This window comes from Rattus norvegicus, chromosome 17 (genome assembly GCF_036323735.1).
Source record: "Rattus norvegicus strain BN/NHsdMcwi chromosome 17, GRCr8, whole genome shotgun sequence".
Taxonomy (NCBI): domain Eukaryota; kingdom Metazoa; phylum Chordata; class Mammalia; order Rodentia; family Muridae; genus Rattus; species Rattus norvegicus.
Window position 1 is genome coordinate 66,584,049 of NC_086035.1, and position 18,684 is coordinate 66,602,732.

At 41.7% G+C, this 18,684-nt stretch overlaps 1 protein-coding gene across 5 annotated transcripts in view; it reads left to right on the plus strand.

Moving 5' to 3' along the window:
- The window catches only part of Wdr37 (WD repeat domain 37), a 66,417-nt gene that overhangs the window by 36,624 nt on the left and 11,109 nt on the right, over positions 1 to 18,684 (plus strand). For 3 of the 5 annotated variants that reach the window (NM_001399297.1, XM_039095769.2, XM_039095770.2), the window contains 4 exons: positions 1,154 to 1,198; positions 2,908 to 2,984; positions 8,608 to 8,848; positions 10,125 to 10,266. In NM_001399297.1, coding sequence (NP_001386226.1) covers positions 1,154 to 1,198; positions 2,908 to 2,984; positions 8,608 to 8,848; positions 10,125 to 10,266 — 505 coding nt within the window. The remainder of the gene's footprint in view (positions 1 to 1,153; positions 1,199 to 2,907; positions 2,985 to 8,607; positions 8,849 to 10,124; positions 10,267 to 18,684) is intronic. The other 2 variants (NM_001107362.2, XM_039095771.2) reach the window with 2 other exon arrangements.

The following is an 18,684-nucleotide window of genomic DNA, read 5'->3' on the forward strand; positions in this document are numbered from 1 at the left end:
TCTTATATTTTTGGTTGTGAGCCTAGCCTTTAATGGCTCAGCCATCTCTTCAGTCCAAACCTGGGTTTTCTATAAGAATAGCAGGAGCTCTTAATCCCCCACTCTCAATTTACTTTTAAAATAAATTTGCTTATTTGTAGCATTATAGCTTACATTTAATACTTATGACAACATTTTTACCAGCTCTACTACATTATTTATATTCCAGTATTGAAAACACATAGAATTCTCTCTCTCTTTAATGTAGTTTCTTAGTATACCATCATTTTAAAGGCATAGCTAATATAATTGTACTGACATAATTTTTTGAGGTTTGGTAGAATTTTTTCAATTCTGCCTAAGGGATAAGCATTTTCTTTGTGAAGCAGAGTCATGAAGGTTGCTTCTTCTTGGCTTCCTGGTTAGACTAATCCTGGTTTCAGTCTATTCTAAAGCCTGGGGTTTGCTTTAGCAAAGTCCTGACTAGGGAGATGGGCCTAGAATCTTTTAGTACCTGACCATTGAGTTGGGTGCATGCATGTTAGCTTGCTGACCAGCCACTAAAATAGTCCAGCCGAATACAAAGAAGGACGGCAGAAGGCTGCTGGGGCTCTGGGGGTCTGTTTGTTGGCTTTATCCTTTCTTATTAAGAAAATGAAAACTTCCTCAGGAAACATTGCTAAAACTTAACCTTTGAGTGTCTTGAAGGTGGGTAAGAAAATGAGAGGACAGAATGGAATCCCCATTCATACTTGAGTCTGGTTGAAATTCTTTCCTGTGGAGTAGATAAGGTTTCTGTAAGCTGGGGAAGATTCAGGGTGAGGCCAGTGGGCAGTGACTGTACACTACAGTTTGCTTTTGCTTCTTGTCAGATAACCTCGTTTTCTTTGTTCATCCTGATTTATTTTAACTCTAAATTACTTAATCTGTGTATAAAAGTAGATTAGTAATATTCTTTCTTGTATATTCTGTAATTTTGCAAGTTAATTGATATTTTAGTCTTTTTATTATACCTCTATTCTTAACTCATAGTTTAATCAGATCAGAGGATCTAATGAACTATCATAATTTTTTAAGTTTATAATTAACTTTGTAATATATAAAATAGTTAATAAATATTAGCATCATGTTTTTGTTATGTTAAACCTGTTTTTGTAATATTTTTATTTTGCAGTAAATTCTATAAAATTCCATCCCTCAGAGCAGTTGGCGCTTACTGGTATGTTGGCTTTTCTTCTTTCTTGAATGAAATTATTAATAATCTTAAAACAACTATAATTTTAATTTTGTTAGTGCTAGCAAAGTTATCCATGGTACTTAGGAAAGTTAGATATTTTATGAATTACTTTATTCCTCTAGGTTGTTTATCTAAGCTTTAGTAGCTTATATGCATCCCATTTTGTGCTGGCTCTAGCAGTGCTGGCACACTCCTTTAATCTCAGGACTCGGAAGGCAGAGGCAGGTAGATCTCTGAGTTTGAGGTCAGCCTGGTCTACAGAGTGAGTTCCAGGACAGCCAGGGCTACACAGAGAAATCCTGTCACAAAAAACAACCAAACCGACCAGTTAAACAATTAAAAACATAGCTTCATTTACTGTCTTTGGAAGGTAGCCTTTTTTACTGAAGATTATTTCTATAAAATTGTCAGCTGTGGGGTCATATTTTGGGATACAGATGATAAACTTGGAGAGTATGTGTTGGCTTTGATGGGCCAGAGGTTGGTATATTTCTGAAAAAGACCGTATCTACCTGTCTCTGCTCTGTCCTGCTTTTGTAGCACAAAAGTATATATCCGCAGCAGGTGAAGGGACCTGACTGTTCATTTATAAAACTGGGACGTGCCTGTGCTTTTCCCATGGGCCATATTCTGCTGACTTGTAGTGTCTGCAAGCTGAGGTGACAGGGTGGGTACTTTGTGTAGGTGGATGTATTAAAGATGGAGTCCAACATGAGTTCTTCATGTGTGGTGTACAGTGATTACTCATTTTGGTCAGACAGTCACATGTGGGAGGATGTAGTGGGAAGATTCTCTAACCATTTTTCCAGTCCTAGGTGGTCACAGCCAAGATTTATTTACTTTAATACAGATCTGAGGAGTGAAAGTGAGTAAGACCCTGAAGGTTTATTATGTGATTGGTAGAGAGAGAGGACAGCAAACCAGTGGGCATTTGGATGTGTTTGGATATCAAACAAAGGCTTAGAAAGGAGAGGTGAAACCAAGTGATATCTAAAAAAGGAACTAATAGGAACTTTGAGACAGCTAAAGGAGAAAAGAAAATTAGACTGCAATTCTTACATAGTGTTGACTGAAGAGACATTGGCAAGTCAGGACGCTCATTCAGCCATTACACATGCTCTTTCAGCACATGGTAACTTCTTTAGGTAAGTTGTGCAGCAGTGAAGGGAGTGGTGAGGGGTGAGAGTAACCACTCTGAAGAGGGAGGGTCTTCAGTGTCCTGTGTGGTTGTCCTTTGTCTTTCATTCCTAGTCAAAGCATTTCCTTGCAAACTCCTGCTTCAGGAATAGGAGAGCACACAAACGTGAATGAATGGTGCTTATTGTACAGTCCTAGTAGTAATGAATGGATGAAGGTATCATTCCCTGTCCCGGAAACATGTTGGACTCCATAGTGTAATGCAATGGGACATTTACTACATAGATTAAAATATCTATATATCTATAATCCTCAAAAATTCTCTCAAATGAAAGGGGATTATTTTCTTTAGTATTAGGAATAATAATCCTAATTTAATACATGTATTCTATTAATAGCCTTGTACAGAAATCACTGTTTAAGTAAAGTATGTTTGTTTCACCAAATGATCAGAGAGTTAGAAATGCATGGTTGGTGTTTGGCCACAAGTGTAAGAAGCGCATACTTTATGCATGGTGTGCCCTGTGCATAATCTTCCCCATTTGTCTCTTTAGCTTCTGGAGATCAGACTGCTCATATTTGGAGATACGTGGTACAGCTTCCGACACCTCAGCCTGTTGCTGACACTAGTGTAAGCATGCTTACTTACTCTTGACAGTTTTCTGTTGGTCTATTCATGTAGGACTGGATGTTTTCAAATTTTAGAATAAGCTGATCGTATCTGGTGTGGTTGTATGTGGCTTAACTGACCTATGTTTTAAAAGATGAGTGTAGCTGTGAACTGTGAATTTAATCAGCCACCTTAGTAGACAGATGGGGTGAAGGAAACAGAACATTGGGTGAGAAGGAAGAAGGCTGTCAGAGTGCTGGGCTCTCTAGACATGAGGAAATGGAACGGCCTGGCTATAGCTCCTTCCTTTGGACAGAGGAACAAGGATCGGAAAGTGATTTAGTGATAAGAGATAGTCACTCCCATTTCATAGTCCTGGGGCTGGCTCATCCTCATTTTGAAAGAGCTGGCTTCTTGGTTTTCATCCTCCCTGCCTTTCTGTTTTATTTTCCTCTTTCTCTCCTCCCTTTTTCTTTTTAAGAGACATGGTTTCATTGTAGCCCAACCCAAGCTGACCTTGACTTTGCATTCTTCCCCAGCCTCCTTAGAGCTGGGATTATAAGCCTGTGCCAGTCTATCTGGCCTCTCTCTGGTTTGGGGAGGAGGTAGGAAGCCACAGCAGGGGTGGGTGTGGCTGCCCAGCTAGCTGTCACTGGTAAAGACGCTACCTCAGTGGATCTGAAAGGTAAGGAATGGAGCCTAAGAGCATTGATGTTGAGACTTAACTCTAATGGATTTTGCTTTGCTGGACTTGGGGTTTGTTTGGAACCCACTGTCCTCCCATTCTTTTCTTTAGCTCTCTTTTGAAATAGAATTACCTGTCCTGAACTTCTTCGATGTTATATTTTATATAAATATGACTTGTTTGTTTTCTGTGGTCTGTAGCTAGATTTGAATTTCCCTGGGTGTGAAGTATACCTTGATTCTCATGCAGACTTCCCAGTCTGAATGGTATTTTGTTAGGAATGTACATTTGACTTCAGTATTAATGCTCGAATGAGTTGATGTTTTGGGATAGAATAAATATATTTTTCAGTGTAAAAAAGCTCTATAATTTGGAGGCACAGGGTTAGAATGTTATGGATGGTGTCTTAGGGTTTCTATTGCTATGAAGTGATACCATGACCAAGGCAACTTTTATAAAGGCAAACACTTAACTGGGGCTGGCTCACAGGTTCAGCAGAGGTTTTAGTCCACTGCCAACATCTCAGAATGCATGGTGGCAGCATGCAGGTGGACATGATGCTGGGGAAGGAGCTGAGAATTCTACATCTTGATCCACAGGCAGCAGGAAGTGAACTGGCTTCAGCCTCTAAGACCTCACAGCCCACCTCCACAGTGACACACTTCCTCCAACAAGGCCACATCCTAATAGTGCCCTCCTTGTAGGCCAAGCATTCATACACATGAGTCTATGGGCTTACCATTCGTATTCAAACCACAATTGGGTGTTTGTGTCACCCCAAAATTTGTATGCTAATGTGGCTATAATTGGAGGCAATATCTTTAAGAAAGTAGTTCAGGTTAATGAGACCATAGAATGGGGTCTTGGTCTGATGACATTAGTGCTCTTAAGACATCAGAGACTCTGCTTTCTTACTTCCCCATTCTGTGAAAGGCAGCTGTTTGCTCAACAGGAAAGACCTTTCATCAGAAAGCAAGGTCTGCTCTCCAAAATTAACCTTTGCCATTTCACCTTCTACAACCTGAGGATTCAGTTTTTTTTTTTTTTTTTGAGCCTTTTTTATGTGGTCTCCAGTGGAACAGGTGCTTAATACTACACATGGCCCAAACCATATACATGGTCTTAACTCTCAAATCCTCCCCTCTGTGTGTTGCTTGTCTGAGGAGCTGAGGAGTTAACTCCATTCGAGGTCTGTCTGCCTGCCTGCCTGTCTGTCTTTTTATGTTTTTGTTCTCTAGGTGAAAGCCTATTGTGCTCACTATTGTAGGTCAGGAATCCAGCAGTTAACACACCTATCATGAAGTTTGGAATTCTCTATGACACACTCTTTTTATCTCCCTGCTCTGTTTCTAGCTACTTCATGAAATCTTAAGGGTTTAGTTGTTCAGTCTTTTCTGTGCATTGGGAAACAGTTATATAGCATCCAAAAGAGATACCCATTGAGTTTTCCTATGGGTCACCATTGGACATAGTTACCTAGGAAGTATAAGACAGAGACAAGACCATGTGTCAGATTCAATATTCTTTGTTGAAGCCGTGTTGGGATCCTAGCCAAAGAGATCCTTGTCCACAGAGCTGTCCAGATCTGTGCAGCAGTACAGGCACGGGGTGTAAGAGTTCTCAGGTGCAGGTGTGGGAGCTGAGGAGCCCCATGACAAAGACCGGGGGGGGGGGAGGTGGGGGGAGGCTTCTGAACAGTGCGATCAACAGCAGAGCTGGAAGGCATCCAGAAACAGCTCAGAGCCCTAGGGTTGCTGCAGCAGAAGTTCCCATCAGGCATTTCCAGTGATTGTAGCAGCCCTTCCTGTCTTGATATGTTTATATGCTGGGAGTCATTATTCTCTTGACCTGCACAACCTGGGAATGAAGTGCTCATCGCATGCAGAAGGGAGCTGGTTTTGCAGACCTTTAACCTTTTCACAGTTTTTAGGCTGTCCATATTAGCCAGTTAAATCTAATCTAGTGGCATCCCACTGTGGCTCCCTTTCATAATTTGTCAGGAGTTGTCTTTCTAGAATAATGGATATGCTGATACATACATAAGTGGCTCCTTTTTGCTTCTGAGATGGAGTTCTTTCTTTGCCTTTCTGTTGTTTGCTTTTAAAACAGCTTCAGTGTTTAACTCTGGGTGGCCTTGAACTTAGGGTAACCCTGCCTCAGCCTCCAAAGTGCAGGGATTATAGGCAGGAGTTATTGCATTCTTGGACTAGAGGTCTACTCTGGTTTCCCTTTGTAAACCTTTCTGGGGTTAGTCTGTACTCCTTCTGCACTCTAACCCATACTGAACGTGGCTACGCTTAAAGCCATATAGCTATCACCTTCTTTCCTTTCCTGGGCTCTACCTGTTTTCCCCAAGCTCTCCTTCCTTCTCCTGCCACTCATGTGTGGCTTCCGTGAAGAGTTACACTAGTCTTAGCAGATGTTAGCACAGTCTGGTAATTAATTCCTTGTCACTAGAGTTCTGCTTCCTCTTGTTGATGATGTTCTGCAGTGCTTCCCTGTGTCCTTAGAACAGTTCTTATAACACCAGCACATGTTTGTCCCAGAGCTATTAGCTCACTGACTTCCCTACCCACACCATCATCTTCAGCAGTGCCTGTGAAAATTCACTTTTCCCCCCTGAGTCCCACTCTGTCTGGTTTAGTGTCCCCCAACTGCTGACATCAGTGTTGCCTTCATGGCTGCTCCTCCAGCAGACACTGAAGCTGCTTTTGGAGACTCTAACACACCCTTTCCTCCTGTTCTTCCTTCCCTTAAATCTTATTGGGTGGCTCTCTGGTGTTCTACCCACTGCTGTAACTGTGGTTGCTTTCTTATACTAGTCCTAGTTGGTCTCATTCGGCATCTATGGCTTTAAGCACCAGCTATTGCTGTGGGTCTCAAAATTTGTATACTGACTTTCCTTTCAACTCCAGACTTCAGGTAACTAATCCCTACTTGGTTTGGATGTCCTGTATTTGCTACTGGGTTCTGGATGTTCCCCAACTGCTGCTTTTTTTCCTGTTGCTCATTTCAGCTGTGCTATCACCAGTCTACTCAGGAGTTTGGACCATAGACCTTTAAATTGTCTTCAAAGTGTACGTGTGCACGCATGCGTGTGTGTACGTGTGTGTTTTCCATGTGGATATCACCTTCATTACTATACCCACATTGAGACTTCTCTTTCCTCTAGTTATATTTTCCCTGGTTCTTCCCATAGCTGGTAACTTTAGCATCAAATTAATGTTCCCACAGTCTGTAGACTAGAAGTCTAAGAGCAAGGTAGCAGAAGGATTGGTTTATTCTAAGGCCTCTGTCCTTGCCTCGCAGGTGGTCACCTTGTCACTGTGCCTTGCATGACCTTTCCTTGTGTCTCTATTGTAATGTTGAGTGCAGTACATCAGTCATGGTAGACTAGATCCTACACTCAGCCTAATTTTAATCGCCTCTTAAGGACCTTTTTTCTATTAGGGTCACATTCTGAGGTCTTGAAGATGGGACTTAGGCATATGAGTGTGTGGGTGGCACAGTTTAGTGCACAGCAGCCTCCTCTCGTTTTCCTGTGTTTAACTCAGGTGACATGTCTCTGCTCAGAGTGATGATTTTCTACCACGTACAGAGTAGAGCAGAGTCCTTTCCATGGCTCACCAGGTTTTCCATATCACCTGCTACGTTGCTTCTCACCCTGTCTCTGTGTCCCTGCACATACTAGCAAGCCTAGTTATGTAGCAGAGAAAAGTCTTTATACTAGTTTTCTCCCTGGAAGGATATTCCTTCACTGTCTATATATCTTTCTCCTTTGTTCTCCAGAATTGGACTCAGTTGTTGTTAGTCTCTCTTCAGTAATTTTGTGTAAGACAGCAGTCCTTCAGCTGCCTATGTCTTCCGCTCCCTTTCTTATTTTCTTCAACATATTCACTCCCACCTGATTGTGCATGCAGTGCATTCCGTACCACGTGAGTCCAGAAGACATGGACGACATACTTCCTTGTGTATTTTGTTCAGGAGATATATGCTCAGACTAGTATGTATACACACATGACATTCATTTTTTTATTAAAATTTTTTTTTATTGTATGTATGTGAGTACACTATAACTGTCTTTAGACACACCAGAAAAGGGCATCAGATCCCATTGCAGATGGTTGTAAACCACCATGTGGTTGCTGGGAATTGAACTTAGGACCTTGGCAAGAGCAATCACTGAGCCGTCTCTCCAGCCCATGAAGTTCATTCTTATATTAGCCACTGTTTGTATGCTTTGTGGGTGTGTGTTGTACCTCTCTCCTCTAAGGACAGGAACTTTGCCAATTGTATTTATGCCAGCATTTTTATCATTTAGAGTAAACATCATCTTAGGTATGATGGATGTCCTCTGTCTTCTCTGCTGTATAAACAGCATGACAGTTTAATCAATATTTATTGAACGAATAAACATTTTCTTGAAGAGATGGACTATAGACTGGCTGTTACATTTTTGTGTTATCTGGTTTTTAACAAAAGATTTAATTGATACAGGAAAATTAAGTGATCTCTCGTTAAAACAATGGAATTATAAGTTATTATAACTTAGAAGTCTTTTAAGTATTTTAAACAGGCTCATAAGAATCAAAATGCATTTTGTATTATGACATATTGACTTTTAATGTATTTTTTAAATTTCTTACTGGGTTTTTTATTAAGTGGTAAAAATGGAAAATGTTAAAAATTGCTTATTTGCTGTTTTATTGATTAGTGAAAATGAACTTTAATTCTTTTGGTGCCATAGTGGCTTTAGCATTTTTCAGGATATTATAGCTCTGACTTTTATAGCTATGACTTAACATTGAGAAAACGTTCCTTAAGCACCAGTTACATGTCAGATGCTATGCTTACATTGACCCTAATGGTGACTAAATCTAGAAAGGTAATATGGTGTAGCCTTTTCAGAAAAAAACTAAAGATTCCTACAAAGTCTTTATTTCTGATTTTTACCCTTAGCAACAGATTTCTGGTGAAGATGAAATAGAGTGCTCTGATAAAGATGAGCCTGACCTTGATGGAGACGTGTCCAGTGACTGCCCTACTGTCCGCGTCCCACTGACATCTCTCAAAAGCCATCAGGGCGTGGTTATTGCTGCTGACTGGCTGGTTGGTGGGAAACAAGTGGTGACAGCCTCATGGGACAGAACCGCCAACCTGTATGATGTGGAGACATCTGAACTTGTTCATTCTCTGACAGGTATCTTGCAGTAAACATCTGAAATTCTTCCTGGTTGGGCTGTTTTTATGTCGAACTTATAAATTACTTCCAGGCCAGGACTCTCTTAGTTTTAATGCTCTTGACTCTTTGGTTGTTGTCATCCTGGAGACCCTTTCTGATTGATTAATAGAACTCTTTGTAGCTAATTGTATCTTACCTTCAGGAGGTTAACTGTAGCATGTGGTATTTTAACATTTGAAATATGGTCATATTGGTATTCTGTTTCTCTTTGACACCCTCAACCCCACCCCACCCCACCCCACCCCACCCCCTGGCACCTCTTAAATAAACTTAAACAACAGGCAGGAGTCTATTACCTCAGTGTTTCCTCGTCAGCCGTTCTGTGTCTGTGGCGGCTGCCCCTCAGCTCTGGGTGTCTCCTTGGTCGAAGTGAAGGTACAGCTTGGGCAGGGTCTCTGGGACTTGGAGTTCTTCCATGCTCACTGGTTCCTGAGAAAACCCATTCAGTTTCTTGTACCCAAATGTGGTGCTTGGTATTCTGTTTCTCTTTGATAAGCTTCCCACCCCTTTTAAGTAAACTTAAATAACAGGAGACTATTAACTCAATGTTTCCTTGTCAGCCTTTTTATGCCTGTGGTGGCTGCTCCTCAGCTGTGGGTGTCTCCTTGTAGTGGTCAGTTAGGGTCTCGTCTGAGCATCCAGGAGTCTGAGGAAAGGCCCCTTCCCATATGCAGGGTGCTGGCTTGTAGGCCAGCAGGACATGCCTCGGTTGCCCTGGATTCTCTAGTTTCTGGGTGGACTTTGGTCTTTTCAGTGGTTTAGATCAGGCCTTTCTTTTGATTAACAGAGAGTTGACTGATTTAGGGACCTTAGTTACATATGTGATATTTCCTTTGGTCTAGTGTATATTCTGTTTATAGACAGATATATTTACAGGTTTTGCCCGAATGCAAGACAGGGTGTTCCAATGGCCTATAAAATGGCACCATTAGCAGTTATTCTTGTTGCAGCCGGCCTGTTAATTTGTCTGAGCTTCTAGCTGTTACGACTAGAAATTGAGCTATGATTTATCTAGTTCCCTACTCTTTTATGTAGATAGCGAAGAGACTTGAGGCATCTGAAGAGATAGCCTTCCACACCACTTACGTAACTCCTCAAGGTTTACTTTTCCATCCGATATTAGTGGTGCCTGTAAAGATGGTAGACATTTTTGATTCTTATGTTTTTAAAAAGCTTCACTGTCATTGTGTGTCTGCAGGTGGATGACCTTGTATCTTGTTGTATTTGGTTGTAGGGCATGACCAGGAGTTAACACATTGTTGCACTCACCCCACCCAGCGGCTCGTGGTGACCTCCTCCCGTGACACAACTTTCCGTCTCTGGGATTTCAGGGACCCTTCCATCCACTCTGTGAATGTTTTCCAAGGACACACGGAGTGAGTTACAGTTCTTTAGAGATCTTAACTATCTGTGAAGAAAGTTTTGTAGGTTGCCATTGAAACTTTAATCTTAATTTCTACTGTTTGAAATTTATCTCCTTTTCACAATGATCACTCTGTCTCTAAACATTTTGGTATGTGGTTCCAAAGACATAGAAGAAGACTATAAAAGAAGGCTCTGGTGGTCTTTCAAGAAATTGAATGGGATTGAATCTGGCAGGGGCTGGGAGTGGGTGGCTCAGTGAGGGAAAAATCAACAAGTACTCCAGGCATGGTTAGTGGGAGCAAACTCCTTGTTATCTGTTAAGGGGCCCAATTTAAGCTCTTCACAGCTTACTCACAAATTATGGTAATTTGTCTTTACAATTAATTGATTGGCAAATTAGTTGATTTAGACTAGCAAATAGAGTATTGGGTGTGATAATGGCAGTGGCATACCCATGTGTCATTATACTTTATTCTCAGATGTTCCCCTTTCCTTACCTGGCTCCCTTACTTCTCCAGTTTGCCTCCTTATGCTTTCCTCTTACATACTCCAACACTCTCTTTCCCACCTCCGTTATGATCTACTTTCCAGCCCCTCTCATGGCTCCCAACACAGACATGGATACACTGAGTGAGAGGAGGTTTCTATACCTGTGTATACGCACACAAGCGTACGTGTCATCAGTCTAGTGTGTGTCCCTCTCGTTCCCGTCAAGGCTACCTTAACAGTCTTTCACAGACGTATATTCTTTGGTCTTTTCAATAAACAAGGAGACTGTTTATCAGCTCCTCGTGACACAGTTAAGGGCATGTCTGCCAGGTCCCTCTCTGGAAAGTTATTCTTCCAGTTTAGAGGTGCTAAAATGACACTTTTTGAGATATGTGGCTATCTTTTTCCCAGCAGCTTTTATCACATGAGTCTAACATTGATGATGAGTGCCAACTTAGTACCAGAGTGTTGTGCTGGGGTCAGGTTTCTCATTCTGCCATTCACTCCCAATGGCCAGCCCTCACCCTTTGAGAATAAACACAAATTTCTGGATATGCTTGTCATTTTGATAGTCATTGTCCTTCATTGTCATTTTAATTTAGGCTCTTGGTGCCATGAACCTTCTACTTGGCCGAGGTCCGTAGCCATTGCTGTCCTTTTCCTATGCTGAGATGATGCCCTAGGCTGGAAAATAGCACTGGTATCTCACGCAGGTGGTTCTGTTTACTTGTACTGGAGCAAGCAAAATCTATCAGAGATTTGAGTTGGGTCAAGAAGAGAGTTTTGTTTTCAGAGAGTAAGACAGCTTTACTTGGTAGGGTAGAGCAGATGGGGGTCACAGGGAAGGGACACTGGCTAGCTTGTCTTTAACCACGCTTCAAGGACTGAATAGAAGTTGTGGGGAGCTGGTGAAGGCTGGAGACTTGTGTCCAGATAAAGGTACAGACAGCCACGGTTCCGTAGTCCTTGGTGTGCCTGCCCAGATGCAGTCAGAAGTCCCAGGCTGGATCTGAGGTTGCCAGGTATCATCTTCATTCCAGAGAAAGTAAGCCGGAGAGGCCAGGGGGCAGCCTGGCTTCAGTGAGCTTTAATTCTAAGGGAGTGTTCTACATTACTCTCTTCTGCTGTCTTCAGCTTGCCACATGGTGCTGTTTACAGACTTAAAATTCACACTCGGGTTATTTAAAATATTTTTGTGTTTCATGCTTTGAGAGGAGAATATGTTTACATTATTGGTAACTGATGGAGATGCATGTTTCTGCTTTTAGGTCTTGCTATTACATGAAATAGAAGTTGTTTTAGCAACATGAGGAACATTACTGATTGTGACACCCCCTCCACCCCCCTTGTGAGGCAAGGTCTTGCAATGTGGCTGTTGTTGTCCTGGAACTCACTGTATAGACTAGATTAACCTTGAACTCAGAGATCCTCCTGCACTGGTTAAAGGCATGTGCTACCACATCTGGCCTAAGGAGCATTCATTCATTCATTTTTTATAACCTTTTATCTATTTCTTGTGAGTTTTACATCATGCACCCCAATCCCACTTGTCTCCCCATTCCTTCATATTTGCCCTCTACCCTTGTAACACCCCCCCCAAAAAAAGGACCCAAAACAAAACAGAAATGAGATCTTGTCATGAAAGCTGTAATGTGACCCACAGTATACCTTTTTGTCCACATACCTGTACACGGCAGTGAGTAATTGTTCTGCTTTGAGGCCTCTGGCTTCTGCTACACTATCAGTACTGGACCCTCACTAGGACCTGCTCTCAGATACCCTGTTGCCCTGTGTCATGGAGGTCCGGCAGCTTTGCATCTGCACACTGACTTCTTGACACTGTTCAGTTGTTTATAGATGAGGTAAGTGTTGTGGTGCTCAACTCAAAGCCCTGCGTCTGGGCCTGGGTTCGCTGAGTTGGTCTCCTGCACCCGGACCACCAGGGCGAGCTCTCCAGCCCTGCCATGGGCTGGCTCACCCAATGCTGCAGCCAGCAGGGGCAGGGGTAGGGGTAGGGGCAGGGGCAGGGGCAGCTCTTGAGTCCCTATTTTTAATAAAGACCAAGGGCTATTTCACAGGTTTGTTGGTCCCCCACCCCCAACTCCAGGTGCACACCTTGAGACAGGATCTCTTTACATAGCTTTGAGTGTCCTGGAACTCACTTTGTAAAGTAATTGTCTCTAATTCACACGAGCCTTGTCTCCCCACCAGCTTTCCTGAGATGTAGGATATTGTTAGATTGGCTTTAGCCACAGGATAAACGTGAGTTTTAATGAGAGTAAAATATACGAATCAGTGTTATTCTAACCCAGATTGTTTACGTTTTTCTCTTTTCTTTCTTGATTAGTCAAGAACTAGAATTGCATTGGTGTGTATATCTAAAAAGCATCCAAATGGTTTTTCTTTGATACTAGTTTCCTTGCTCTGTCAAAAAGGACACATTTAAAAATTTTAAGCCCTGTCTGGATTGGCGGGAGTTGGCTGGATTCTTTTGCTTCTAGACTTTGTGTAGTTGGCTCAGTGGTCAAGAGCATTAGCTGCTCTGTACAAGAGATGGGTCTGATTGCCAGCCCTACAGTCTGGAACGCTAGTCCAGGGGATCCAAAGCACTCTCCTGGCCTCCTCAGAACAACACACACAAGTCCCTATTTTAAAAATCAGACACACTCAGCAAAAGTGAGCAGATCTTTGATGGACACACATACATGCACACAGGAAAAACACCCATACACATAAAATAAAATTAAAAAACGTAGCCGAGTTAAAGTAGCCGCTGGCCTTTCTTGTGTGGGTTTAGGACTTGGTCAGCAGGTGGAGCTGCAGATATCTTTACTGAACACAGAATATTTCTTGTAATGATTGGTAAGCAGTAAGCTTTTAGAAACACTTCACATTTAGAAGAACAGGAAACAAGACATTTGTTGTGGTTTTATCTGAGGGATCTTCATAGTGACTGTTGCCTTCTGCCTTTGTCATGGATTCCGGAAGGCTGAGCTATACAACCAAATAGCAGGTAATAAATGCATATAGATGTGCATCTGTGATCCATAAAGGGCATACTTTTATTAAAAGCAGACTCCGTTAAGAATGGAAGAATGGCCAGGGTCTGCAGTGTGCGTGTGTTCTCGTCAGTCATTTAGTCTGCTGTTCTGAACATGACTTAAGAGAACAGGCCCTGCCTTCCTACTTTACTATTCAGTGGGGTTGCAGAGCTCGGAGGCCCTGCAGGCCTCTTGCAGTGGACTGTAGCACCCTGATGCTCTGTTTGGAGGATCCTCTGAGTGAGTGAAGGCAAGGGGCTTTTCCACACTCACGGAGATCAGTGCGGTCTTCCAGTCTAACAAAGATGATTTTCTGGAGTCTTTTCCTGAACGCTTACAAGCAGAAGTCACATTCTCAGCCCTTAGGTTTGCTGTTCTTACTGGTGTAGCTCTAAAAGGTGAATATGAGAAGGTTGTTTAGTGAATCTTTGATTAGAGATAGACAGTATTTCTACAGAGGCCATTCTTGCATATTCCCTATTAACACGGTATGCAGCTCTTTTGAAAATGGTATTTTAAGGTATGTTCTTATTTATGGAAATTCACCATAAGTCCTTTATAAAGAACCAATACCTTTAGTGTGGACAATTAACAGCTGTCTAGTTATTCTGGATTTCTGTATATTGATTTTTTTTTAAAGGCAGTGTAGTTATATAAGCATCAAGATTGTTAGCTCAGTTTTGTGATTCAGTTTCTCAAGGAATTGAGAGAGGTTTTTTTCCCTTTTCATTTTCTCTTTCTGTTATCACTCTACTTTTCTGTGGTGTGGGTGCCTTTTTGAAAAACTAGGGCTTAAGATATAATACTTCACTGTAAGATAAAAAAAAAAAAAAAACCTAGCCAAATGGTCCCTTGAGATGTATACTGTCATTATGTTTGCTGAGTACAGACAGAGCTCTTGATGTCAGCTGTGTTCAAGGCTCTTACTTCTAGCACACGTTTTTGATGTGTTCCATTGATTTTCATCCTGTATTTCTTCATTATAATAGGAAATCTACTGTTGTAGTATTCATTGAATGTAATGGTGCATCTGTTATTGGATTCGTCTTTGGCAGCTCTGTGGATACCAGTTTGTTTACAGAATAATTTTAGGTACTCTATATAGCTTTTTTTTTCTCCTAGTAGCAGGAATGCAAAACTGCATGCCTTGCTTTTGGAAAAATAGATGATTACTTTGAAAAATTTGATATAGGAATTTCAGCTAGTGACTGAAATGATTGTTTTCCATGAATTTCTATCTTAAGCTGGCAGGAAAATTCAGTGTTTTTCTTCTGAATTGGCCCTTTTATATAATAATGTGTTTTTTACCTGGTAGTGTTAGTAGCCCAAGTATGTACTTCCCAAGCCAGTGTTTCCCCTCTTCACCCAGCACTCTCCTCTTGAGCTGGGCTCTACACAGGTCTTGAACTATGTGGATGACGTGCATGTGCAGGGGGCTCTTACCAGTATGGAGGTTGTTAGGTTAACTGCAGATGACTACTGATTGCTTACAGTAACCTGAGGCCCCAACTCCAGTCTTCTCAGATGCATCCTCTTGGTACCGTTGTCGTTGTCGTCTGCATGCTTGGCATTTTCCCTTTCCCTCCACTCTCCCCCATTCCTCATTCTGAACCTCCCCTCCCCACCCCTCCCTCCCCTTTGTTTTGTTTTTCTTACTATGAGAAGGAGTTGACAGTTGAGGCAGTCACTGGTCATTAAACTTCCTCAATGGGTGGCCAATGACTCTAGTTTATACCCGACTGACAGTTTATTTACAAGTGTGAATAAACTTTGGCATTGAGAACAGTCTGAAATTAGCTCAGCATGGACGAATATTTGAGAACGGGAGGGTTTTTTTTTTTTTTTTTTGACGTTTTCTTATACACAACTGTAACTTTATTTTTAATGTGAGCTTTGGTGGTTTCTTCTAAGGAAACTGAAATGCACCTAACAAAACAAAAGAATTATCTTGAAATCATAATGATTATTTTGAGGCTATGAGATTTTCGTGTGCCTTTATTGGAAAGTATCTGGTGGGTGGGAGGTAGTTACTACTAAATGCTTAATTCTAGGTAGACTTGGCAATGTGGAAGAAGCTTTGTCTTATAGCAACAGGATCTTTTTCTTTGCTTTTAAGAAAGAATATTTGGAAAATGACATTTTTACCTAGATGGCAATCGATTTTAATTAGAACTGTATTTTGTTCTTTGTCCAAGTTAGCATATGGGAATCACTGGGGTACAGGCTCGGGAGAAGTGGATGGCTTTCTGTTGTCAAGCCGCCTCATGATGGAGAGTTTAGAGGATGGTACTTATTTTTTTATTTTAGTCATTATTTGTTTAAATTTTGTTTTGTGTTTTTTTCGAGACAGAGTTTCATGGAGCCTCTCTCTTCCTTAATAACTACACTTAAATCTATGCTAAAATCTTTTTTTTTTTATTTTTAACTCGGGCTAGCGTTGAACTGAATGTATCGCTGAGGGTAAGCCTGAACTTCTCTCCCAGGTGAGCACCACAATAGCCTTCCCCTCTCCTGTGTGAGGAGGAAGTAATTTGGGATCACAGATACTAGTGAGTAATGCTTTCTAGGGACAGTATGACTCCAGAAGTGTGTTCATAAGTAGAAATGGCTGTTTGAGAAATAAAAAGATGTGTAAGATTGCAGTGGCTTCAGAATCACAGCTGAGTTCTCTGGGGACTTGGCTCTTCAAAGGCTGTCCATGTGCCAGTCGATGGCCCTCATGTGCACACACTTGTAGCACTGACTGGACTCAGTGCGCTAAAACCACACACACGACATTGGGCAGAAATGGTGACAAGGGTTAGGGAAGGAGTTGGAAGGGAGGGAATGGTGCCCAGACTTGATTAAAACACAGTCTTTGTGTGTATGAAATTCTGAAACAGTAAAAATAAACAAATGAATAACTCAAATCTGCAAATATCTTAAGAACTATAACTTTGAAAATGACTTTCGCTCCTCTATATCATGTTTGAGTAAAGCAAGACAGATGTGGATACCTTGAGGAATCCTGTATGAATTATGTTGTTTCCACATCAAATGGACTGGTGCATTTTGAGGTTTGCATTCTGCTTTGTCTTTTGTTTTGGCTTTTTTGGAAGTCAGTTATGGTTCTTTGTGCTAATGTCTGTGGTGATTTGAATAGGAATGGCTACCATAGGCTCATATTTGAACGCTTAGTCATTAGGGAGTGGCACTACTTGAGTAGGATTAGGAAGTGTGGTCTTGTTGGCCTGCTCCCTGGGATCCGGATGTTGGAATTGCCTGTTGCTTCTTCAGCACCGTGTCTGCTTGTGTGCTGCCCTACTTCCCACCATGCTGGTGATGGACTAAACCTCTGAACTGTAAGCCAGCCTCAATTAAATATTTTTCTTTGGTCATGGTGCCAATGGAACAGTGTCTAAAACAATGTCTAAAGATATTTTTTTTTAGTCCTCATTTTCTTCATTTACTGCTCCATATATTAAAAGAAATAAATATGTTTGTATGTATATATATATATGGATATACCAGGGTGAAGAAATATTGGTGATTAAACTCTGACCCTCATATGGTAGGGAATCATTCTGCCACTGAGTTATTTTCCTGCCTGCTCCTGACATTTTAAGATAGTGTCTTAGTCAGGGTTTCCACTGCTGTGAACAGACACCATGACAGGGCAACTCTTACAAAGGCCACCGTTTAATTGGGGCTGCCTTACAGATTCATTGGTTTAGTCCACTATCATCATAGCAGGAAGCATGGCAGTGTCCAGGCAAACAGGGTGCTGGAGAAAGAGCTCAGAGTTTTGCATCTTGGTTTGACGGCAACCAGGAGAGACTCCCTCTGTAGGCAACCATGAAAAGGCTTTCTTTTGCACTGGGAAGAAAGAGCTTGAGCATAGGATCTTGTGATGGTTTGCATATGCTTGGCGGGGGGAGTGGCACTATTAGAAGGTGTGGCCTTGTTGGAGGAAGTGTGTCACTGTCGGGGTGGGCTTGGAGACCCTCCTCCTAGCTGCCTGAGGATGCTCAGTCTGCTCCTGGCTTCTTTTGGGTGAAGATGTAGAACTCAGCTCCTCCTGCACCATGCCTGCCTGGATGCTGTGATGCTGCCATGCTCCCTCCTTGATGATAATGGACTGAACCTCTGAACCTGTAAGGCAGCCCCAAATACATGTTGTCCTTTATAAACCTTACATTGATCATGGTGTCTGTTCACAGCAATAAAACTCTAAGACAAAACTCAAAGTCCGTCTCTACAAAACTGTACCTCCTAATAGTGCCCCTTCCCAGGCCAACCATATTCAAACCATCACAGGTGGCATATCAACATATGTCAATTCTAAGTAATAGCTTAAGGCACATTCCTATAAAGCAAGGACTTGATTGTGTGGGTTTTAGGTATTCCCTTCTGTGTTATAAAATGGGCCAAGAGCATATAGTTTTATACTGCTGCTTAGCCTAGAGAGCTCTGAGGTAGATGAGTACTGCTGCTTAGTCTAGAGAGCACTGAGGTAGATGAGTGCTGTTGCTTAGTCTAGAGAGCACTGAGGTAGATGAGTACTGCTGCTTAGTCTAGAGAGCACCAAGCAGAGTGCTGTTCTAGCACTGTGGGTTGCATTTCTACAGTGATTCTGCTTCCCTTTGTAAAATGACCAAGATGCTATGCTTTTCTTCTGCTTAGTTAATAACTCCAAAGGGCTGTCACTATGTTTGCAGTGTTGAGGCACTAAGGTAAAACTTTGTATGTATTCAGAGTAGTAATTATAATCAGTTTCAGAAAAGTAGTTAAATTTGGTTCATAATAAAAGTGTCATTTGCCTCATGTTGAAGGGAAGCTGCCGCATATTGTAGGGTGTTAGTATTGTAGCTTTTCAAGTAACATGTACTGTGGAGAAGGTTTTAAAAAGTAAGTTACTAT